Raw genomic sequence first — 19,582 nt, forward strand, 5'->3', positions numbered from 1 at the left:
AGTTATATTTATAAATATAAATACAAGTATCATCTTTGAGTTAGAATTATTGTTTAAAGGCAAAAAAAGGAAAGGGACATTAAAATTGGTATTAGAGCACAACAATCTTGCCACCCTGTGGGTCTAAATCTAACTATTGCAGTGAAGCCAAAGGGCTCAAAGGGCTTTGGAGAGAGAGAAAAATAGAGGCAGAACTCTAAGAGGAAAACAAGTAAATTAGTGGTAAAACCAAGATGGACGATCAGGATGAGTGGAAGATGTTTGTGGAACAGATAGCTGACATGAACAAATGATGAAACAACACGAGGAAACCAATCAATTACTCATCCGAATGATGTAAAACATGAATAATTCTCATAGAAACACACAAAACAATGGGATAGAAGGCAGTGACACTAATCTTAATAGATTAATTATAAATAATAATCCAAGTGGATCAGAACCACATCCTATTCAACCCACATTTCTTCCTAGAACAAAACCACTCCAAGAAGAAGAGTAAAATCAAGAAGCATTTGAGGCCTGCATAGATGAATATTCAAGGATTGATCACGATGTTAGGTGTGGTATTCCTTTCAAACAATTTTGCAATGCTAGGGATGGATTTAGGGGAAGACAAACCATGCCACAAGGAAATAGAGATTTGCAACAAAGATTAAGCAAGATGTCAGTCCCAACATTTGATGGTTCAGGAAGAGTCATATTGAGAGCTTGGGTCCAAAAATTGGACACAAATATCTCACTTTTTCCTATGACAGAAGAGGAAGCTGTTAAGTTTGCTATTCTTCATTTGAATGGGATTGCACGAGTGGTGGCATCATGGAATTGTCACACAAGGACATCAACATATTGCAACATATGCTGAATTTACTCAAAGACTTATAGCTAGGTTCGATTAGAAGCATCCAGAGAGGCATTTCAAAGATTTAACACGATTGAGGCAACATGGGTTAGTAGAGCATTATGTGGTAGAATTTCAGAGAATATAATGGTGACGAATGTTACCAAGGAAAGATTCACTTACTTGTCCATTGAGGGGTTGATGGAGTCACTTTGGGGCTTGGTGAGCACTCTTGACCCTACATCTCTACAAGATGCAATTCAAAAGGCATTGAAGTTGGAAGACGCAACAACCAAGATCAAATTCCATCCCAAAAATATACCAACAAAATAGCATGAGGAAACCTTCCAAAAAGTTACCCCTCAACCAAAAGAATTGCCTCTTAAACCAAACAAGGGTGAGTAAACTAAGAATGAGCTTTGGTGGAAGAAGTTTTGCTTTTCTCATGGAGAGTCATGGGAACTAGGCCATAAATGCTCAGGGAAGGGGCAAATATGCTATATAACGGTTCATCTTGTAGAAGGACTTGAGTCTAGCACTATGATTAATGAGACAGAGTACAAAAGTAGAGAAGACAAGATTCCAAGCGGCATTCTTGCTATGCTTTCATGGATCCCCGAGTATCATGTTTTTAGGGTTTGAGGAGTCTTGCAGGGTCACAAGGTGATAGCGTTGATTGATAGTGGGGCTACCGATAATTTCATAGATACACATTTGGTTGCTAGGAGAGGCTTGTGTAGTAACAAGTTTAATAGGTTTAATGTTAGGCTTGTGCATGGCCATATTATTCCTTGTAGGGGGGGATTACAATAGCCTAACTTATCCTTGGGAAGATATCAAGTTAAGGATGATTTATATGTGGTACGCATGGGCGATATGGATATAGTTTTGGGCATTCAGTTGCTACATTCTCTTGGTAGTTATTATCAAGATTTTCAAAAGTTGGAGCTATGTTTCCAACATAATTGGAAGGAGGTGATACTTCAAGGTATTTCAAATGGAGTGCTAAGAACGGAGGTACATGTTCCAGAAACCCAAGCCACTAGTAGATACCATCACGATTTTCAAAAGATGGAGCTATGTTTCCAACACAATGGGAAGGAGGTGATACTTAAAGGCATTTCAAATGGAGCAAGTAGATGAAGTAGTAGAATGTCAAGCAAATCATCCTTTGACAAAGAAAGTTTCTTGAGGAATGAAGTCTCCTCTACCTCCATCTAAGCCTAAAGTTGTGGTAGAGAGTTTCTTATTTTTGTCCATGCTTCAATCAACCCTATTACACATAAGAGACCAAGGAATTAGTAGAAATAAATTTTCAAAATAAGTCTTGAGATATTGTTGATCAATAGCTAACCAGATGTATTTATGCAAATGGATTAGTTTTCAATGTTGCTTTCTCACCATATGGGCAAGCAATAGTGAGAAAAATTAATGAGGGTCTATAAGAGTACAAGAACCTAGGTCACGAGGAGGTGTGTAGTGCTTTATTGGAAAAGGAGGTCAAACTTGTAGAAAATTCATTGGAAGTCCATGCTGGCTTAATGGGTCGAGATAGGGGTGTCCATTTTCGATGGATGGAAAGATACCAAAAATCAATCCTTGATCAATGTGATCGTAGTGTCCTCTAAAGGAGTAATGATTTTGAGAGAGTCATAGATTGTGAGGGGGAGGTGAAGGATGGCCAATTTATTGCTAACATATCCATGACAACCATTGAGGAAGTGGGGTTTCGTAGTGCCATTCAAGTCATAATAGACAATACGAAGAATTGTAGAGCATTTGGTTTGTTGGTTGAAGAATATTCAGACATCTTTTGGACACCTTGTGCTCTTCACTCCTTCAAAATTGCTACAAAAGATTGGCAACACAATTGATTGGATCGAAAAGGTGTATCATTCTGAATGTTCATCCCAACCAACATATGTTGTAGGGCATATTCAAATCATATTCGTAATTGGAGTTGCTAAAGGTAAGTTAAATAGTATAAAAAATTATGTTTCACGCTAGTCACTTAAAAATTTATTTTTTTAAAACTTAATTTAGTCACGTTTTTCTATTTGAAGTTTGTTTTTAATATTTTATTTTTATTTTAGAATAGGTTGGTGAGACTTGTTTGTCTCCAACATAATCAGCTTGAGATGACTTTTGAAAGGTTTGGGAGGCACTTTCTAACATGGTCATCACACAAGCTTGGTCCATATGGAGGTAAGTCATCAATGAGAGGACAATGAATATTAATTCGATGATCTTAGATGACACTTGGTGAGGATGAGTGGAATATCTCCTAAATATCACTAAGCTGTTTTGAGTATGATATATATTACTGACAGGGATAAGCCTTGTTTGAAAGAGATATGATAGCATCAACTCAATGATTGAGAAGATGGAGACTATCATAAATGAGAAATAGTAAGATCTTGAAGAAACTTTCTTAAATAGGCACACAAAATTATTGAAGAGAGATGCAACACAATGACCACCCCGCTACAACTAAAATTATGTATTTTTAGTCTGAAATGTGACAAGCTTAAAGAAGACCTCTACTAGTTTTGTATTTACTCCATTTGCATGCAAGATTATTTTATGGTTTATCATACGATGAAAGAAATGACATATATGCCTTTTTTCCTCAGCTCAACATATTTGTCAATATAGTTAATTGACTTATCTAAAAATATTACCTTTCCAAGCTACTCCTATTTTGGATGAAGCATCATTATAGTATGTTTTATTTGATACTATTTAATGGGGCTAATCAGATTTAATGGGAAGATAAACTATTTGAAAATCAAGTTTTGATCTCTTTATGGTCACATGCAGGGCTCTATAAATCTAATCACAAAAGCATTAGCAACTGTTGGTTGCAAAATGGAGGTCATACCCGATCCAACAACTGTTCACTACCATTTGCCAGGGGGTCTTTCTGTTCGTGTGCATAGAGAGTTTGAAGATTTTCTTGTTGAGCTTACTAGTTATTTCCCCCATGAAAAGGAAGGAATTTCCCGATTTTACAATGAATGTTGGAAGGTTAGCCAAGCATATTTATTATTTTACTGTTAATGCTAAGACTGCTATACATGCTTTCTTAATTTATTTTTTATGTTTGGTAAAAAATTCTCCACATCTGAGGTGGTTTGCTGAAATGCAGGTGTTCAATTCTTTGAACTCACTGGAATTGAAGTCATTGGAGGAGCCATTATATCTTTTTGGCCAGTTTTTTAAGAATCCATTGGCGTGCTTAACTCTTGGTAATTGTTTCATAATATCATTTTCTGTGAATTTGACACCAAAATATTTGGATTTAATAATTATAACAATTCCTCTTATTTGTTATAGGTTTTATTAATAGGGATAATAATCTCTTTGACTAAATGACTAAAATTTCATAGCTTTTACAATTTAAATATATCTTAACCTATAGTTCTAATATTATAACATGTTAGTTGATAGAAACACAAAAAGGAATGACCATTGCTAGAATTACAAAGTACCTGCAACAGCCATATTTTTTACATGTAGCACAATGCTTACTTAATGCAGAGAATGATAGTAAATTCTTATTGTATAATGTTTTGTAGCCTCTTACTTGCCACAAAATGCTGGTGACATAGCCCGGAAGTATATTAAAGATCCAGTTTTACTCAATTTCATTGATGCTGAGGTTGGTCTCAAACTTTCTCAATTTCAAACAATAGCCATTTATTGGATCCATGTTTCTTTATTGGCAAATGGACTAACGTTAATAAATGATTGCATACATTGTAACTAGCTGATACCTTGTTGACTTGCTTCTTACAGTGCTTCATCGTGAGCACAGTAAAGGCTTTGCGGACACCAATGATAAATGCAAGTATGGTAAGTTATGACTTCACATGGCATTACAGAAATCATGGATGGTTTGTGAATGGGACATGCTCTTAAAACTTTAATTGCTGACACATCTTTATATAACAGGTTCTATGTGATAGACATTTTGGAGGGATAAATTATCCTGTTGGTGGTGTGGGTGGAATTGCCACAAATCTAGCTAAAGGCCTAGTCGATAATGGTGGTATGATTCTATATAAGGCAAATGTCACAAATATTAAACTGGAAAACGGGAAGGCTGTGAGTCCATATCCTTTAGTTTTTTGTCTTTATGTCTATTGATTACTAAGAGACACCCACAAACTGCTTTAGGATTTTAAGACGGTGAAAATTACCTTTTCACATTGGGAGCTCTTGGATGTGTAGGTAGGAGTAAGGCTCTCTGATGGCAGAGAATTTTATGCCAAGAAGATCATTTCAAATGCAACCAGATGGGATACTTTTGGTACACAATTTGATAATTTATAATCAATTTTTTTTAAAATTTTGGAAATATAGTTGTATGCTTGTTAAAGGATGCAGTGCTATTTATCAACTGTTGCAGTATTGCTGATAAATATTTTTTTATTATTGATCAGGAGAGACTAGATATATTATACTTTCCTTCCAATATATGATAGAACTTATCCTACTTGATCTTTCCTTGCAGGACGACTTTTAAGACCAGAGGAGCTTCCTAAAGAGGAACAAAGTTTTCAGAGTTTATATGTGAAAGCACCCTCTTTTCTTTCCATTCACTTGGGAGTGAAAGAGAGTGTTTTGCCAGTGGGTACAGATTGCCATCATTTTATTCTAGAGGTAACTTGATTACTAGAATGCATGTTCAAATTGCACAATTGAATAGATGGAATTCCAGATACTTAACACTTACTAAATGACTGATTGCATATTTGACCAGATTTCAATTTTGCTGAAATGCATTGGAAATTAATTTTATTGTATCAGGATGACTGGGGAAAACTAGAGGAACCTTATGGAAGCATTTTTCTTAGTATTCCAACTGTTTTGGATCCGTCACTAGCTCCTAAGGGTTGCCATATTCTTCATGTCTTTACTACTGCTTGGATTGATGATTGGAAGGTATAATTTTGAACATGCATTTTGAAAGAAATCATGAAAGACAGGGATCAAGTGAATCTGCAGCAATGAAAGCCAAATTTATTCTAGCTAAATATGTTCATAAATCATTTCATGGTATACCTTTCTATTGTGTTAAACTATTTACATGAATGCCGTTATGTTTGTTTAAGGAAACTGTCTAACAATTGGTGGGCTTGTCTAGGACCTCTCATTTGCAGATTATAATGCCAAGAAAGAAGCTGTGGCTGATGAAATTATTAGCAGGTTGGAGAAGACACTTTTTCCAGGCCTGAAAGAAGCAATAAATTTTAAAGAGGTAAACCTTTGTTAGCATGTTCTTCTAAATTTTTTAACAGAAGCCTTTATTAATATTGTGATATCGTTGTTGTTTGTGTCATAAAATATAATTTTTCCTTGGGAAATTTGGAAAATGGTTATATGGAGATCCTAATAAGCTACTAAATTATATAAAAAATGTAATTATTAATTGATGCTTTCCCAAGTTCTTGGGATGTGCTCTTCTAGTATGGGTTTTGTTTTGGCCAATTTTTAGGAGTTGGCAAGGGATGGCTGTTAAAACATAAGGAAAATTTTAAAATATAAGGAAATTTCAAATGTTCATATGATGACATTGATAAAGCAAAGCATTCATCATAGACATTATAGAAACTTAATACGTAGCATTTAACTTTATTTGAGATTTCACATGAGAATTGATGAACAAAATAATGAAATTTAAATGCTTTCATTGTCAATGCGCATATAAATTATATAAGAATTGCACTAAAATATCCTATGCTGCAAGTTTTCAACTACACAATGACAAAAAATATAGAAAGTATATAGCTCTCCCTAATCAGAATCTACCTCTAGTAGATCTACATCAAAATGAGATTTGGAGTCCAAGTCACTGCCACTATGAGGGATGGTTTTATGCAATGGAACCCCAACTAATCCCTTATGTGCCTCTCCCTCATCAACCTATTTAGTATCTTCGGGATCAACATCCCAATGTGAGGTTGTAATCTGGAAATACTCAAGGGTTTGCTGATCTTGTAGCTGCAAGATACTATGTACAACCAATAATTTCTCCAACCATCTAAAGATAAGATTGTTCCTCTTGATTGATTGGATAAAGCTATATGTAGACCAATTCCTCTCCACAATTGAGGAATTAACAACTTGTGAAAGGAGGTGAGTGGCAAGTATCCTCAATTCTTTGCATCTTTGCCACGCCACATCCACCATTTAATATGGTTATTTTGAGCTAATTTAGCTCTATTTGTCCTAACATCTAGCTTGCTGAAGGTTGGATCATGAAGATTGACAAAGTCAAGCCATTGTGTATGAATTAAAAAGACACCTCATCAACATACATTTTTCGAAGGGCCTTCATGAGTGCTTCTTTCACCTTCACCATGAGATGGAGGCACTATTCTAGGCCAAGCTACATATCATTTGGAATTTATAGCATAGGCTTCCATATGAAGTGGGGTGTTTATTGTGTTCCATCACCACATCACAATAGGTCTAATATGCTTCTCATAAAATCCCAAAGTAGGATCCCTGCTATAAATAACTTGTTTCATCTACCCAAGCATGCTATCAAAGGTTTCATAAACCAATCACTCCAAGGCTAGGAGAGTCCGTTTCAAGTTATCAACATAGCTTATGACTTGCACAATAGGTTCGATGAAGGAGAAACATGTCTATAGTGCAAAAAAGTTACACAAATTAAAATGTGAAAAAAGATTAAGAGTTTAAGTCTCAAATGATAAAGTGAATGCTACTACAAAGAATGAAAATAAATTTAGAGTAACTCTAAATTAATTTTTAAAATTCAATATTAAAACCAACAATCTCTTACCTTAATTTGGATTACGAATCATCATCAAGTACTTTTTGTTTCATATTACTCCCTTTAGGTGTGCTTGCCTTTGACCATCTAACCCACTTTGAATTAACCGCTATTAATTGTATGAGCTTTTGCATCTCAACCATCATGTTTAACAAAATGAAGTAGCTGACATATCTAGTATCCGCGAGCTTGAAGAATTCCTTCTTTGAAAAGTCCTAAACAAAGCAAATGAAGTGTGATGATTGCAAATAAATATCTATATATATCTAGCTTCTACCACCACTTCCTTCACCCTATTTGTCTTCCCAATGTCCTTCAATGTGTTGTTCAAAGCACAAACACAACAAGGGGTCTAGAAAATGTGCTTGTAAGCACTCCACCATCAAGCTAGCTAACTTACATACATGGGTTGTATTGCCACTTTGAAATGTCTTCTTTTGATGTGGTTTGTTGGATGATCCTTGGGCCAAGGAGTTGTACCAACAGATTTTTCATATCATGCCCAATTCTTCCTTAAATTGGATACTTCCAAGATCTAGACGAATTCTTAGATTTGGGAGGTCTATCAAATTGCTTCTTAGGCTTTTTGCCTTTATGGTGTTGGTCATTGCATGATCCTTCTCACCATCTTCCTTGCTTAAAGACTCTTCTTTCTAAAGTAGATTTGCAAGCTTCTCAAAATTGGTTGTCTATTTTATGACATTCAGTTGTCACAAACACTTTGTATCTGGAAGGTAGTGCTTGGAAAATTATGGGCACCAAGACAACATCCTCAATTGTTTCAACCAAGGCTTGTAGGGAGGCTCTCAACATAGCAATCCTTTTGATAAAGGATTCCAACTATTCTCAATTTTTCATCTTCAGGCTATGTAGTTGACTATGCAAATTTAGGATCTGATTTTGATTCTTCGTCTCATACACTATCTATATTATCTTGAGCTTGTCCCATGCATCTTTGGCTATGGACAAATCTCGGGTAAATGGCTGAACTTCATTAGACACGTTGAACATGATCAATTTTGCGTTTCTGTTGGCTTGCTCATTATCATCAATCTTATGTCGTGTAGTGGTGCCACTAACCACATTCTAAACTTCCTTTAACTTGAGTTGAGCTTTGAGTTTGGTCTTCCATGTGGAATAATTATTTTTGTGCAACAATTGAGAATTTGGAAGAAGAAATTTAGGAGAACTACTTGTCATTTAATTAGCAAAATACGGTGTTTATTTATCTTATTTCTTGTCAATCAGATCAGCAATACACTGCAGAGGAGAGGATAATATAGGAATGGTTAGTTTTAGGATCAGAAATGAAATAAGAAGAAGTACCTAAATAATAAACACTTGAACACAACAAATACCCTGCGAAAACCCTCCTTCTTGAGGGAGAAAAACCCAGCCAATAGTATCTTATATTATTGAATAATACAAAAAATTTGCCTTTACAACTTGGCCAATCTCAAGGCCAATACAATGAAGAAGTGAAGGCACCTCACTAGGCATGAATTTACAACAGAAATAACATCTCCTTAATAGGCATTGATCTGAAGCAATATGCCAATATGCTGAAGATATCGAACTCCTTCCTCAAGCGCTAGTTTGTCTGATCTTCTGCAAATGGAATGACCAATTTCTCCTAGAGGTAAGAATGACATGATTGAATTGATAAATTAAAATGAAGGATCACCACCTTACATATATACCAATCTAGGTGACCTTTCATCTAGGTCGGCTCCCTTAGAAAAAATAAGATAATAGTTGATGTAGGCCGACCTGCTTTTAATTAAGGAGAAAATATCTCCTGAAGCTACCAAACACTAACACCCCCTCTTAGCCAGGGAGATATATTCCAGATATCTATGTCATGGAGTCTCTCAACATGACACCCATAATGGCTACACCCATTAAAAAAGCAAATCTCAATCTCAGAGATGTACAATAGTTCATCACGGAGTCTCTCAACGTGATGTCATCATGGAGTCTCTCAACATGATGTCCACAATGGCTACTTCCATGTGTGGAAGGAAACACATGTACAAGTGTTCATCACAGAGTCTCTCAATGGGATGTCGTCATTGAGTCTCTCAACATGACGTCCACCATGGCTACTCCCATGTGTGGAAAGAAACACAAGTACAAGGGTACATCATGGAGTCTCTCAACGTGATGTCGTCATGGAGTCTCTCAACATGACATCTCATCTCAATCTTAGAGATGAACAAGGGATTGCACCTCATATTTCTTTGTCTCAGAGAAATATACACTACAAGGTCTTTCACCTCATATTTCTCCGTCTCAGAGAAATATACACTACAAGGAATTTTCATGATGATGTGACTCCCTCTGAAGCTCCAAGTACTAGCATCAACCTTCTGATCTCCTCGTCCAAGGTTGCCTTTGTTGGTTTGTTTCACTCCCTCTGAATGTTAATTCCTCCTCTTTGAAGAAACTGATCACAATGACAATCTGGATAGGTTCTTCCTCTTTGAGAGATGTCTCAAGTTATGTGCCACCAACTTAGCCCCATGGTAGCAAGCTGTGTCTCCATTCTTCAGCCTGCGTGACTTCCTCACAGGATGCATCAAGCTCTTCCTCCCTTGAATGCAATCTCTCATCATACTTATGCTCCTCGATCCGTCCTGGAAGCATCTTTAGAGAGATTACTAATAGTTCATAGAATCAGCCTATCCTGAAGAGAAATACCAATGCTAGAAGCATACATGATTCACTATTCCGAATAACTACATAAAAGATTCATGAACATTATTCGAGGGTATGAAATACTGATCTCTTTATTGTCTAATCTTCCTCTCAATCCACCAATTTGTCTTTCCTGATCTTTGCACCTAAAGATTCAAATCTGTTCTAGATGTACCCAGAATAGGAACAACAAACTTCCGTTGAGATGGTGAATGTACCAATAGCAAAATTCTGTAAGATATGAATAGAAGCACCAAGCACCACGATTGAGCAAGTCACCAGCGAAGCACACCAATCGACCACTTATGATGTCACCAAGGCCAAGACACCAAGTGCTTCAAATCACCTCTAAACACCATGCAACATATGCCAAATACAATGACCACTATCAAAATATATCGGGCCAATCTCAAACCGATAGAATCATCAGTACAAACAAGAGAGGACGAGCCAAAAGAGAGCTTGATCGATTCCTAATGCCACGAAAACTCCAATCTTAGGCACAAATTGATGCGACTTAATGGATGTATGCTGCTGCCAATAAATGAATAAAGTGCTGATTCAAACAATCTGCCACTAGTAACGGTTGAAGGTTCGACCTTACAAACCGCCTGAACCAGATCACCCAACGTACAACAAACATGAAATATATGTTATACAACTACCGATGAAGTGAAATTTAGGCCTCCAATGAATAACTTCGCGAGCCAAGGATTGCCAAGACCAATGGAGCTGTGAATGCCCTCGGATATCAACGCTCGCCAAGCATAAGCAATAGTGGCCAGTTGATCAAATACACAGGAACATGGAGCTAAGATTTCATTGAGGACAATGTCATCAAAGAAATTGAATTACATCTGGAGCCACGATCCAACTCTTATGGCACCCGTATTGAACAAATGAAGCGCCAATGTGGGTCCTCCAAAATATGCCTCACTCCTTCACAAGGCTCGACAAAAACAATGAGGGGCTGATATAGCAAATAAGGTGCTCCGATCGATCTCCAAGCAAGACACGACTTCTACAGAAATTGTCTATAGAAATAATGTTGTAACCTCAAATGCCAAGCAAATAGTCACCACTGTGAATGAGATCGGTCAATGACTCCTTGCGTGGGGTATAGTCTAATCACCAACTCAAGTAAGCTTGGGCACAAGGCAAGAATACACTCCAGCCTTGTATGCCCACGGCCTTGTAGAGGTCAAAACAATGAAATTGCAGATCACAAATATGGAAGCGATCATGGAAATACCGGTCCTATCAAATTTGACAACCTGTGAGATTTGATGCTGCCAAGGATACAGCCCACAATGCCAATTGAAGCCACCACAAACTGCCAAAATAGCCTAACAAGAAAACAAACGCCTGTCTTAGCAATTGCATTGTGCAACGACAAATGTGATTATCCGATCATGAAGGAACCACAGGCTAGGCAATCAAATATAGGGCCTCCAATAATTTTGATTGCTTGCGATGAAAATAGATGCGCTTGAAATATAGGTCTGTGGAGGATTTGCTACTCTCACTACAAAAAGATGATGCCTTGGACAATAATCCGAAGTCTTATTCACTAGATACAGTCTCGCTAGCATGTTCAACTTTCGCTTCCTTCTGAGGTTCAAAGTCAGATGCGTGTGTCCTTCGCGATTCTTGATGATGTATAGTGACCGTGCAGCCTCGAGGGTCAATTGTGTAATTTGTCAATGGATCTTATAGGCTCACGCGGTGCTGTATGATAAGATAAGAGCTTTGCAGTAGATGCGAATGTTCAGGCCCTAGATGCTCGATCTTTTCCACTTATCCGCCTCCAATATAGATGTCTCCTCTTGAGTGCCACGCCAGTAGACTACATAAGATTCAATGCCTAAAATGAACTTCATAGAGAATCTGCTTAATTAAATCTGATCGGATCTCTTGAACCCGCTCTGATACCATGTTAGTTTTAGGATCAGAAATGAAATAAGCAGAAGTACAAAAATAATAAACACTTGAACACAACAAATACCCTGGGAAAACCCTCCTTCTTGAGGGAGAAAAACCCAGCCAATAGTATCTCTTATTGAATAATACAAAAAATTTGCCTTTACAACTTGGCCAATCTCAAGGACGATACAGTGAAGAAGTGAAGGCACCTCACTAGGCGTGAATTTACAACAGAAATAACATCTCCTTAGGTATTGATCTGAAGCAATATGCCAATATGCTGAAGATATCGAACTCCTTCCTCAAGCGCTAGTTTGTCTGATTTGCTGCAAATGGAATGGCCAACTTCTTCTAGAGGCAAGAATGACATGATTGAATTGATAAATTGAAATGAAGGATCACCACCTTACATATATACCAATCTAGGTGACCATTCATCTAGGTCGGCTCCTTAGAAAAAATAAGATAATAATTGGAATATGTAGGCCGACCTGCTTTTAATTAAGGAGAAAATATCTCTTGAAGCTACCAAACACTAACAAGAATAACACCGAACATAAAACTGAGTTGATAAAAGAATAACACTGCACTTGTCTATCTAATGTTTGGTAATTCTCTGATCGACAATGGTAACAACAATGACATTTCCATCGCTCCTAAAACTGATGTGTCCCAATAAGCTTGATTTGTTGTATTCATAGACCTACAGGACTATTGATGTAATAGACCATCATTGAATATACAATTATTCTAATATCTAGTTGAAAAGAGGAAGCAAAGAATGGATGTGGTGACACTACATTAGATCTCTTAAAAAAACACAAAAATACTTTCTCTACACTACTATCCAACTCAAGAATCTCTCAAATCAATTGGTCTCGCTTTTGAATACCCGTGGATCAAAATTAAATCAAAACCCTACCAAATACTTGAATAAAGTAGAGATTGTGATGGCTACCTATTGGTCATTTTATCTACTCATGCTACCAAAGTGTCTTCATGCCATCGTGCTGCTCTAGCTGGGTTTGATTGCTGATTGTTTCCGCATTATTGTTTTTATTATCCCCTTGGACGATGGACACGAGCCTCCATTCAACATCATGGGAAGACCGACACCAATTAAACCCCCACCATTTTTACACTTAAATCTTCATTCTTTTGACCTATTTAATAGCTATTAAGGTTGTCATCCGCCAAGATTCTCAACTAGGTGTAATCTGAAAGACTGTCATATTGCTGATTTCTTTCTCCAGTAACTGTTCCCCCTTGAGCTGCCGATAAATATATGATTGGCTTTGTGAGTGGATAGATAAGACTAGATGAGCCAAAGAACGGTGTATCAATTTCTGAACAACATATGCAAGCAAGCAGAACATGGGAGGATGGCACTGTTGTGACCTTTTCACACATCGCCCCATTGCTAACGGGGACCCCCTCTTTGCCAACTTTTTGCGTTGTTAGGTTAGGGTTTTGGCTGCTTAGTGGGCAATTTTGCGTTTCCCGTGCCCGAGTCTCGGAGTTTTGATCATGCCTAGTGCCGTCTAGGGTTTTTGAAGTGTTACGATCAAGTTGCAAAAGATGATATTTTTAATGATCCTAAGTTTTGTCTAAGTATAGATCTTTTGAACGTTAACGTGTTTTTAAACACGCGCATCAGTCATTCTAAAGTGCCAAGGTATTCACAGACCTTTTGGAGTTGTTTTCTCGCTCCTAAGGTATTATTTAAGTTGGTTTCGCACTTTATTCCAATATTTTCCTAGCATTTCGCTCATATTTTTGGAAAATTAGTATAAGTCCAGTCAAATTTAAAGTCGCTGAGTGATTTTGAGTGGTTAAAATGATAAAATCCTAAGGGAAATCCTTATTCCAATGGTTAAAGGGTCAAAATCCATGCTAGAGGTGATTTTCCCCTCACATTCCAGACTACCCAACCCATTCCCCCACTCAAAATCCATACTACACATGGGTTTCCCCTGGAATCCATACTGGCCACTAATTTCCCCCACTATTTATCCACACCTGGAGTGATTTTCCCCTGGAAATGCTAAAATTTGGCTAAGTGTCAAGATTTATCCAGACTGCCATCGAATTTCTCCTAGGAGTGCGGACTGGAGTGCAAAGATAATTCCATGCCTGGGTCGATTTTCCACCAGGATTTTTGTGACAACTAAGTGAGGATTTTTGTCTAGATTTTTATCCAGACAAGGATCGAATTTCCACTGGGAGTATTATGAAGAGTTTTGAGTCTGGATTTTTATCCAACTGAGGTCGAATTTCCACTAGGGGGATATTTTTCCAAGCTAAGTGAGTTTTAAGTGTGGATTTTTGTCCAAACTCATATCGATTTTCCCTTGGGATGGTTTTTATGTGCATTTTGATGAAATTGAGCATGGATTTTTATCCAAGCATGGGTCGAATTTCCCCTATGGGGCGAATTTTGACACTTATGTGATTTTTGAAGGGGATTTTTCAATCCCAACTGATATCGATTTTCCCTTGGAGGCTTCATTTTGGATTTAAATTGCAATATTTTAATAAATAAGCCCCATTTTGATTGCTTTTAAATAATTATTAAATGATTATTTAAAATTTAAAAGCAAATTTAATAACTTGCAATAATTATTAAATGTTTGAACTTTCTAGAAGCAAGTTAGGGTTTCACCAAGCAAGTATTTATACAAGTGTTTTTTATCCCACATTGCTTGTGTGGTGAAAGTTGGAGGTGAAAGCAAGTATATGAGAAGAACTTCAGCATTATTTTATTATTATTTCTACTAGGTGTCTCCATGAAAGCGATTTTTCTCCAAGTTGGGCGAATTTTTGAGCAAGGCGTTTTTGTGAAGTGTGGGATTAAGGATTTATTTTCCTCCATTTTTTCCAGCTTGCTGATTTATCCTCCTTGGCTGCCATTAAAGACCAGTTTCAGATTTTCGATTTTGTTAAGTTTGGCGATTTTTTTCAAATTTAGCAATTTTTGGTAAAAGTTGGCAAATTCATGATTAGAGACTTGGGCGATTTTTCCTCCACCATTTTTGCTGCTGTTCAGACCTTCATTGCTCCAGATTGCTGCCATTAACAATAATTTTCAGAATTTTGAAAATTTCGATTTTTGCTAAGGAAGGCGATTTTTTGTGTTTGGGGTATCCAACCCCAACTTGCGCAATTTTTCCAGATTGCTGCCATCCTTCATTGTTGCAGATCAAGGCTGCCATTGACATCAAATTTTCAGAATTCCATTTTGGCGCTAGACTTGGGAAAATATCGATTTTGCTTAGGAGGTGCTCTGGTGCCATATTTTGATGATTTTCATGCATGTTTGTTGGCTGCCATCACTTCCAGCCTGCTGATTCGCTTCAGATCTGAGGTTTGCTTCAGATTTTGACCTCCATTAATGGCTGCCATTAATTTTCAGACTTAAGTTTTTATTGCCCAGCCAATTCCAACTTAAACATTTAGCATTCAGAGGTGTTTTATGGAGTTTTCTGTGCATTTTTTAGACCATTTTATCACTATTGCAGGTCTGAAACTCCATTGTTAGGTGGTTGTCCTCAGAAATTTTCATTTCCAGCCACCTAACCAATTTTGGCGAATTTGATTGGGGCTGTTTCCCTAGCAATTTTTCATCATTTTCAGGGATTTAAACCACTTTGCAAGGTGCTGGTAAGTCTGAAGTGTTTGATTTTCAGACTTGTCCTCAGAAAACTAAATTTTACCAGCCATACTTACATTCCAGAAAATGATTGTTTTCTTCAATAAAGCTGATTTTTATTGATTTTATGCACATTTTGAAGATTACAACATGTTTTTGAAAGTCTGATCTTTTAGGTTGTCTCCAGAATTTTGACCTCCATTGTTGACTGCGGAAGGTGTCTTCAGACATTCATTGTGTGAAAACACAACCTTTCACACTTTTCCTTAGTCACCACTTATCCGGTATACTCCTTTGCATTCTTTGCTTGCATATTTTCTAAGCATAAGGAGGTATAAATAAATTTTATGGAAGGCTTCCATGCCTTAGTGTTGTCACACTTTGAATGTAATTGCTAAAATTTACCAAGTGTATGGATTATTTTCCTGACTCCATGCTCTAAATTAGCTAAATCTCTAGAAAGTCAGAAATTTTATTACAAGTATTTATTTTTATCCTAGGACTAACTTCCAGCTTTGTACACGTGCGATGTCAAAATCAGGATACAAAGAAAGGAAAGAGCTGCTGAAGACGTTGGAGATTGGATTATATCCAGAGTTTAAGATTTCATCCAGATGGAAGGAGATCACTGATACCAACATGCATTTCCTGGACTTTGACCAGATGCAGCGTCGGATGTTCGGATTCAGAGATTAGGTTCCTTCTCCAGCATATGCGAATATTATGAAGAGTGGCATTTTCCATGCCGCTGGGTTTCCACAATCCATACAGTGCAGTGAGTTGATCCTGGAATGTGCACAATGTTATGATCCGCTCACAAGAATGATTAAGAGTCCCAAGGGCGTTGTCATTGCCTACCTTGCTGAGGATGCCATTGCTGAGGTATTCGGAATTCCACGCGGAACAGACATGAAGGATGTGACCAAGGAGGATTATGCAGACAAATACACGAAGAAGATGGGTGTATGCAAGAGTTTAATTAATAAAGAATGGATGATTGAACCTAGGAATCATCATTCCAAGGCTCCCAAGACACTTATGTGCACAGATTTTAAGGAGGAATATAGTGATTTGATATTCCTACTCAACAGAGTAATGGGGATGCCGCAAGGAGCAATATTTCATGGATGGATGTTCTACTTCATCTAGGGTTGTCTTAGAGGAACACTAGTGAATTGGTCCAAGATCATAAGCGACAACCTGGATTTCCAGTTGAGGAATGTAGAGCGGTCCAAGTCATTCGCCATGACTTCTTACCTGGTGTACGTGCTTGCACGATTTGTTTCATACAGAGGATTAATATGCAAAGGTGAAGTCGGGAATGGGCAAGGACAATTTAAGAGTTATGAATGCTACCCCCAGCTGAGTATGCACAAATTTGAAGACTACAAGAGAGTGAATGATGCATTCACTATGTACATCACACGGATGCTGCAGGGCGGAATCCACAGAAGATTGTCCAAGGAGGCAACAGAGTTAATAGAGAAATATGGATCGTGGTATATACAGTTCCCCACTTTCACATACCTCAGGATTCATGGGTTTCAATTCGAACCCTACAGACTTCCTAGGTATCCTACCGACAGAATGATATTGTTGGAAGTGGTAAGACAGCTTCTAGAGTTCGATGTTATCAAGAGAGAGAAGCACAGGACAGGAATGGCGTTCCCTATTTCAGTTGGGAAGACGTCAGAGGTCTGCCAATCTGCCATAGTTGCCAGCACTGCAGGTGAGGAGATTGCATTCTATAGATTTGCTACCTACAAGAAAAGAGAAAGATTCGATCCAGACAAGAAGGTCGGAAGGATCAGAGGAGAGAAGTTCACTCATAAGGTTGACATAGAGGATTATTGGGCTAACTTAATGGACGAACAAGCAGTGAAGAGAAGAATGTGGTCCAGAATGTCAGTGGATTTCATGAGGAAGTGTGGACTTTTCCTCATTCCTGATCAAGTATTAGATGATAGAGATCATACACACCCGCATTATGAGAATGAAATGAAGAAGACAATCCTATTGCCAAATTGGTCAGAGTCAGAAGAGACTGACCTGAATGTATTGATGAGAGAAGTCTTGAATTTCTCCCGCACATGGGTAGATATGCAGATGAACAAATTAGTTGACATGGGTGTTCCCTTCACTTATGAAAGGATGAAGTTGGAACAGTCTACTTCCGAGGATGATCAGAGGACTGTCAGTGATGTCAGGATTCATGCAGACGAAGAGAGTCAAGCTCCCAAGAGAAGGAAGAACATGCCTAGAGAAGTCAAGGCTAGAGGGAAGAAGATTGAGGAGGTGAAGAAGAAACAAAAGACTATCACTTCACTTATCATTCCTTCACCCCCTCCCAGTGTCTCATCAATCGAAGTGATTGAAGTAACATAACAGAATAAGGAGACTCAACAGTGTTCCAACACAGTGATATTACCAGAGAATATTCAGGAGTTCCATGCCACAGCAACATTCGCACCTCCTGATGAGAATAATGATCAGCCGAAATCCCCTACTGTCCTTTTGGAAGTTAGCTTGGGAAATGAAGTATATGATTGGACTAGGGATTTTCCTGATGATAATGAGGATGTTATCTCGGCATTGAAAGGACTTGATCGAGAAGTATGTCTCGATGATGGTATGGAAATAGCCGCTATTCCTGAATGGCTAAGAAGCATGGAGAAAAGTAAACAAATGATAGAAGTACAGCCTATTGATGATATTGATGACTACCTAGCTAGGAGTGCTCAGAAGAAGGAGCCCAAGAGAGTGGAGATTTTGTCACACATAGCTAGAGATGAGACAGGAATGCGGATTGCGCAGATTGTTGTTCCTAGAGCCGGCGTGACAGCGGACACTGCTACTCCCATGGATTTCCAGATCACTTCAGTCGCCCTTGGTCGTCCATCTGCAGGGCAAGAATTCCAGGAGATTGGTGACGACCTCCAAGCAATCAATGCAAAGTTAGACACAGCAATTGCGAAGAATGAAAGGTACAGAGAAAAAAATATTAGACTCAAGAAAGTATATTGCAAGGACAAGGTGTGGAGATCCCACCCTTATTTCCCCTATTGCAGTTGGCCATGGAACACATTCACACTGCGAGGTAGCAAGAGGTACACACTCAGAGGTGGAAAAATGGATTGAAAGCACAAGGAAGCAGGCAGATGATTTCCTTACTCAGTTTGTCCAAGCATATGATAAGACAACGATGCTTGTATTCAGGATCCAGTATTTGGAGGGAGTTTGGGAAGAATTCCGGCCTATCCAAGAGAAGACTATTCCACGCCTCCTGGCATTGAAGAAGGTTCCTAATTCCACCTTGGTCAGCGAGAACATTGTGCACAGTGGAGACATATATAATTTCTCTGGCTGGTATTGTGCACTAGCCTTGAAGAAATCAGCTTATGAGAACGCCCAATCGAGTTGTATGGAGATGGAAGGATTAATTCAGGACATTCAGATGAAGATCCTTGCCTCGATTGAGGAATTATTGGGTGTTGATGTTAGTGATGCTAGTGGTTTACACTTAGCCGAATTAAGAGACAAGATGAAATTTATGTATTTTTGCCAGTTCGACTCTTTGAAGAAGAGTCAGATTGATGACTTGGTCTCTTTGTTGATTCATGTTCATAATTCGCAGAAGCTCATGCCTGAATGGGAGAACACTTTGAAT

General features: G+C 37.9%; 1 protein-coding gene across 1 annotated transcript in view; it reads left to right on the forward strand.

The window, feature by feature from the left end:
• LOC131068049 (prolycopene isomerase 1, chloroplastic) overlaps positions 1-19,582 on the forward strand; it is a 76,066-nt gene that overhangs the window by 18,837 nt on the left and 37,647 nt on the right. The window contains exons 2-10 of the mRNA XM_058003259.2: positions 3,662-3,868; positions 3,990-4,089; positions 4,420-4,502; positions 4,640-4,696; positions 4,796-4,948; positions 5,075-5,153; positions 5,358-5,506; positions 5,654-5,788; positions 5,991-6,104. Coding sequence (XP_057859242.2) covers positions 3,662-3,868; positions 3,990-4,089; positions 4,420-4,502; positions 4,640-4,696; positions 4,796-4,948; positions 5,075-5,153; positions 5,358-5,506; positions 5,654-5,788; positions 5,991-6,104 — 1,077 coding nt within the window. The remainder of the gene's footprint in view (positions 1-3,661; positions 3,869-3,989; positions 4,090-4,419; positions 4,503-4,639; positions 4,697-4,795; positions 4,949-5,074; positions 5,154-5,357; positions 5,507-5,653; positions 5,789-5,990; positions 6,105-19,582) is intronic.

Source organism: Cryptomeria japonica, chromosome 6 (genome assembly GCF_030272615.1).
Source record: "Cryptomeria japonica chromosome 6, Sugi_1.0, whole genome shotgun sequence".
Classification (NCBI taxonomy): Eukaryota; Viridiplantae; Streptophyta; class Pinopsida; order Cupressales; family Cupressaceae; genus Cryptomeria; species Cryptomeria japonica.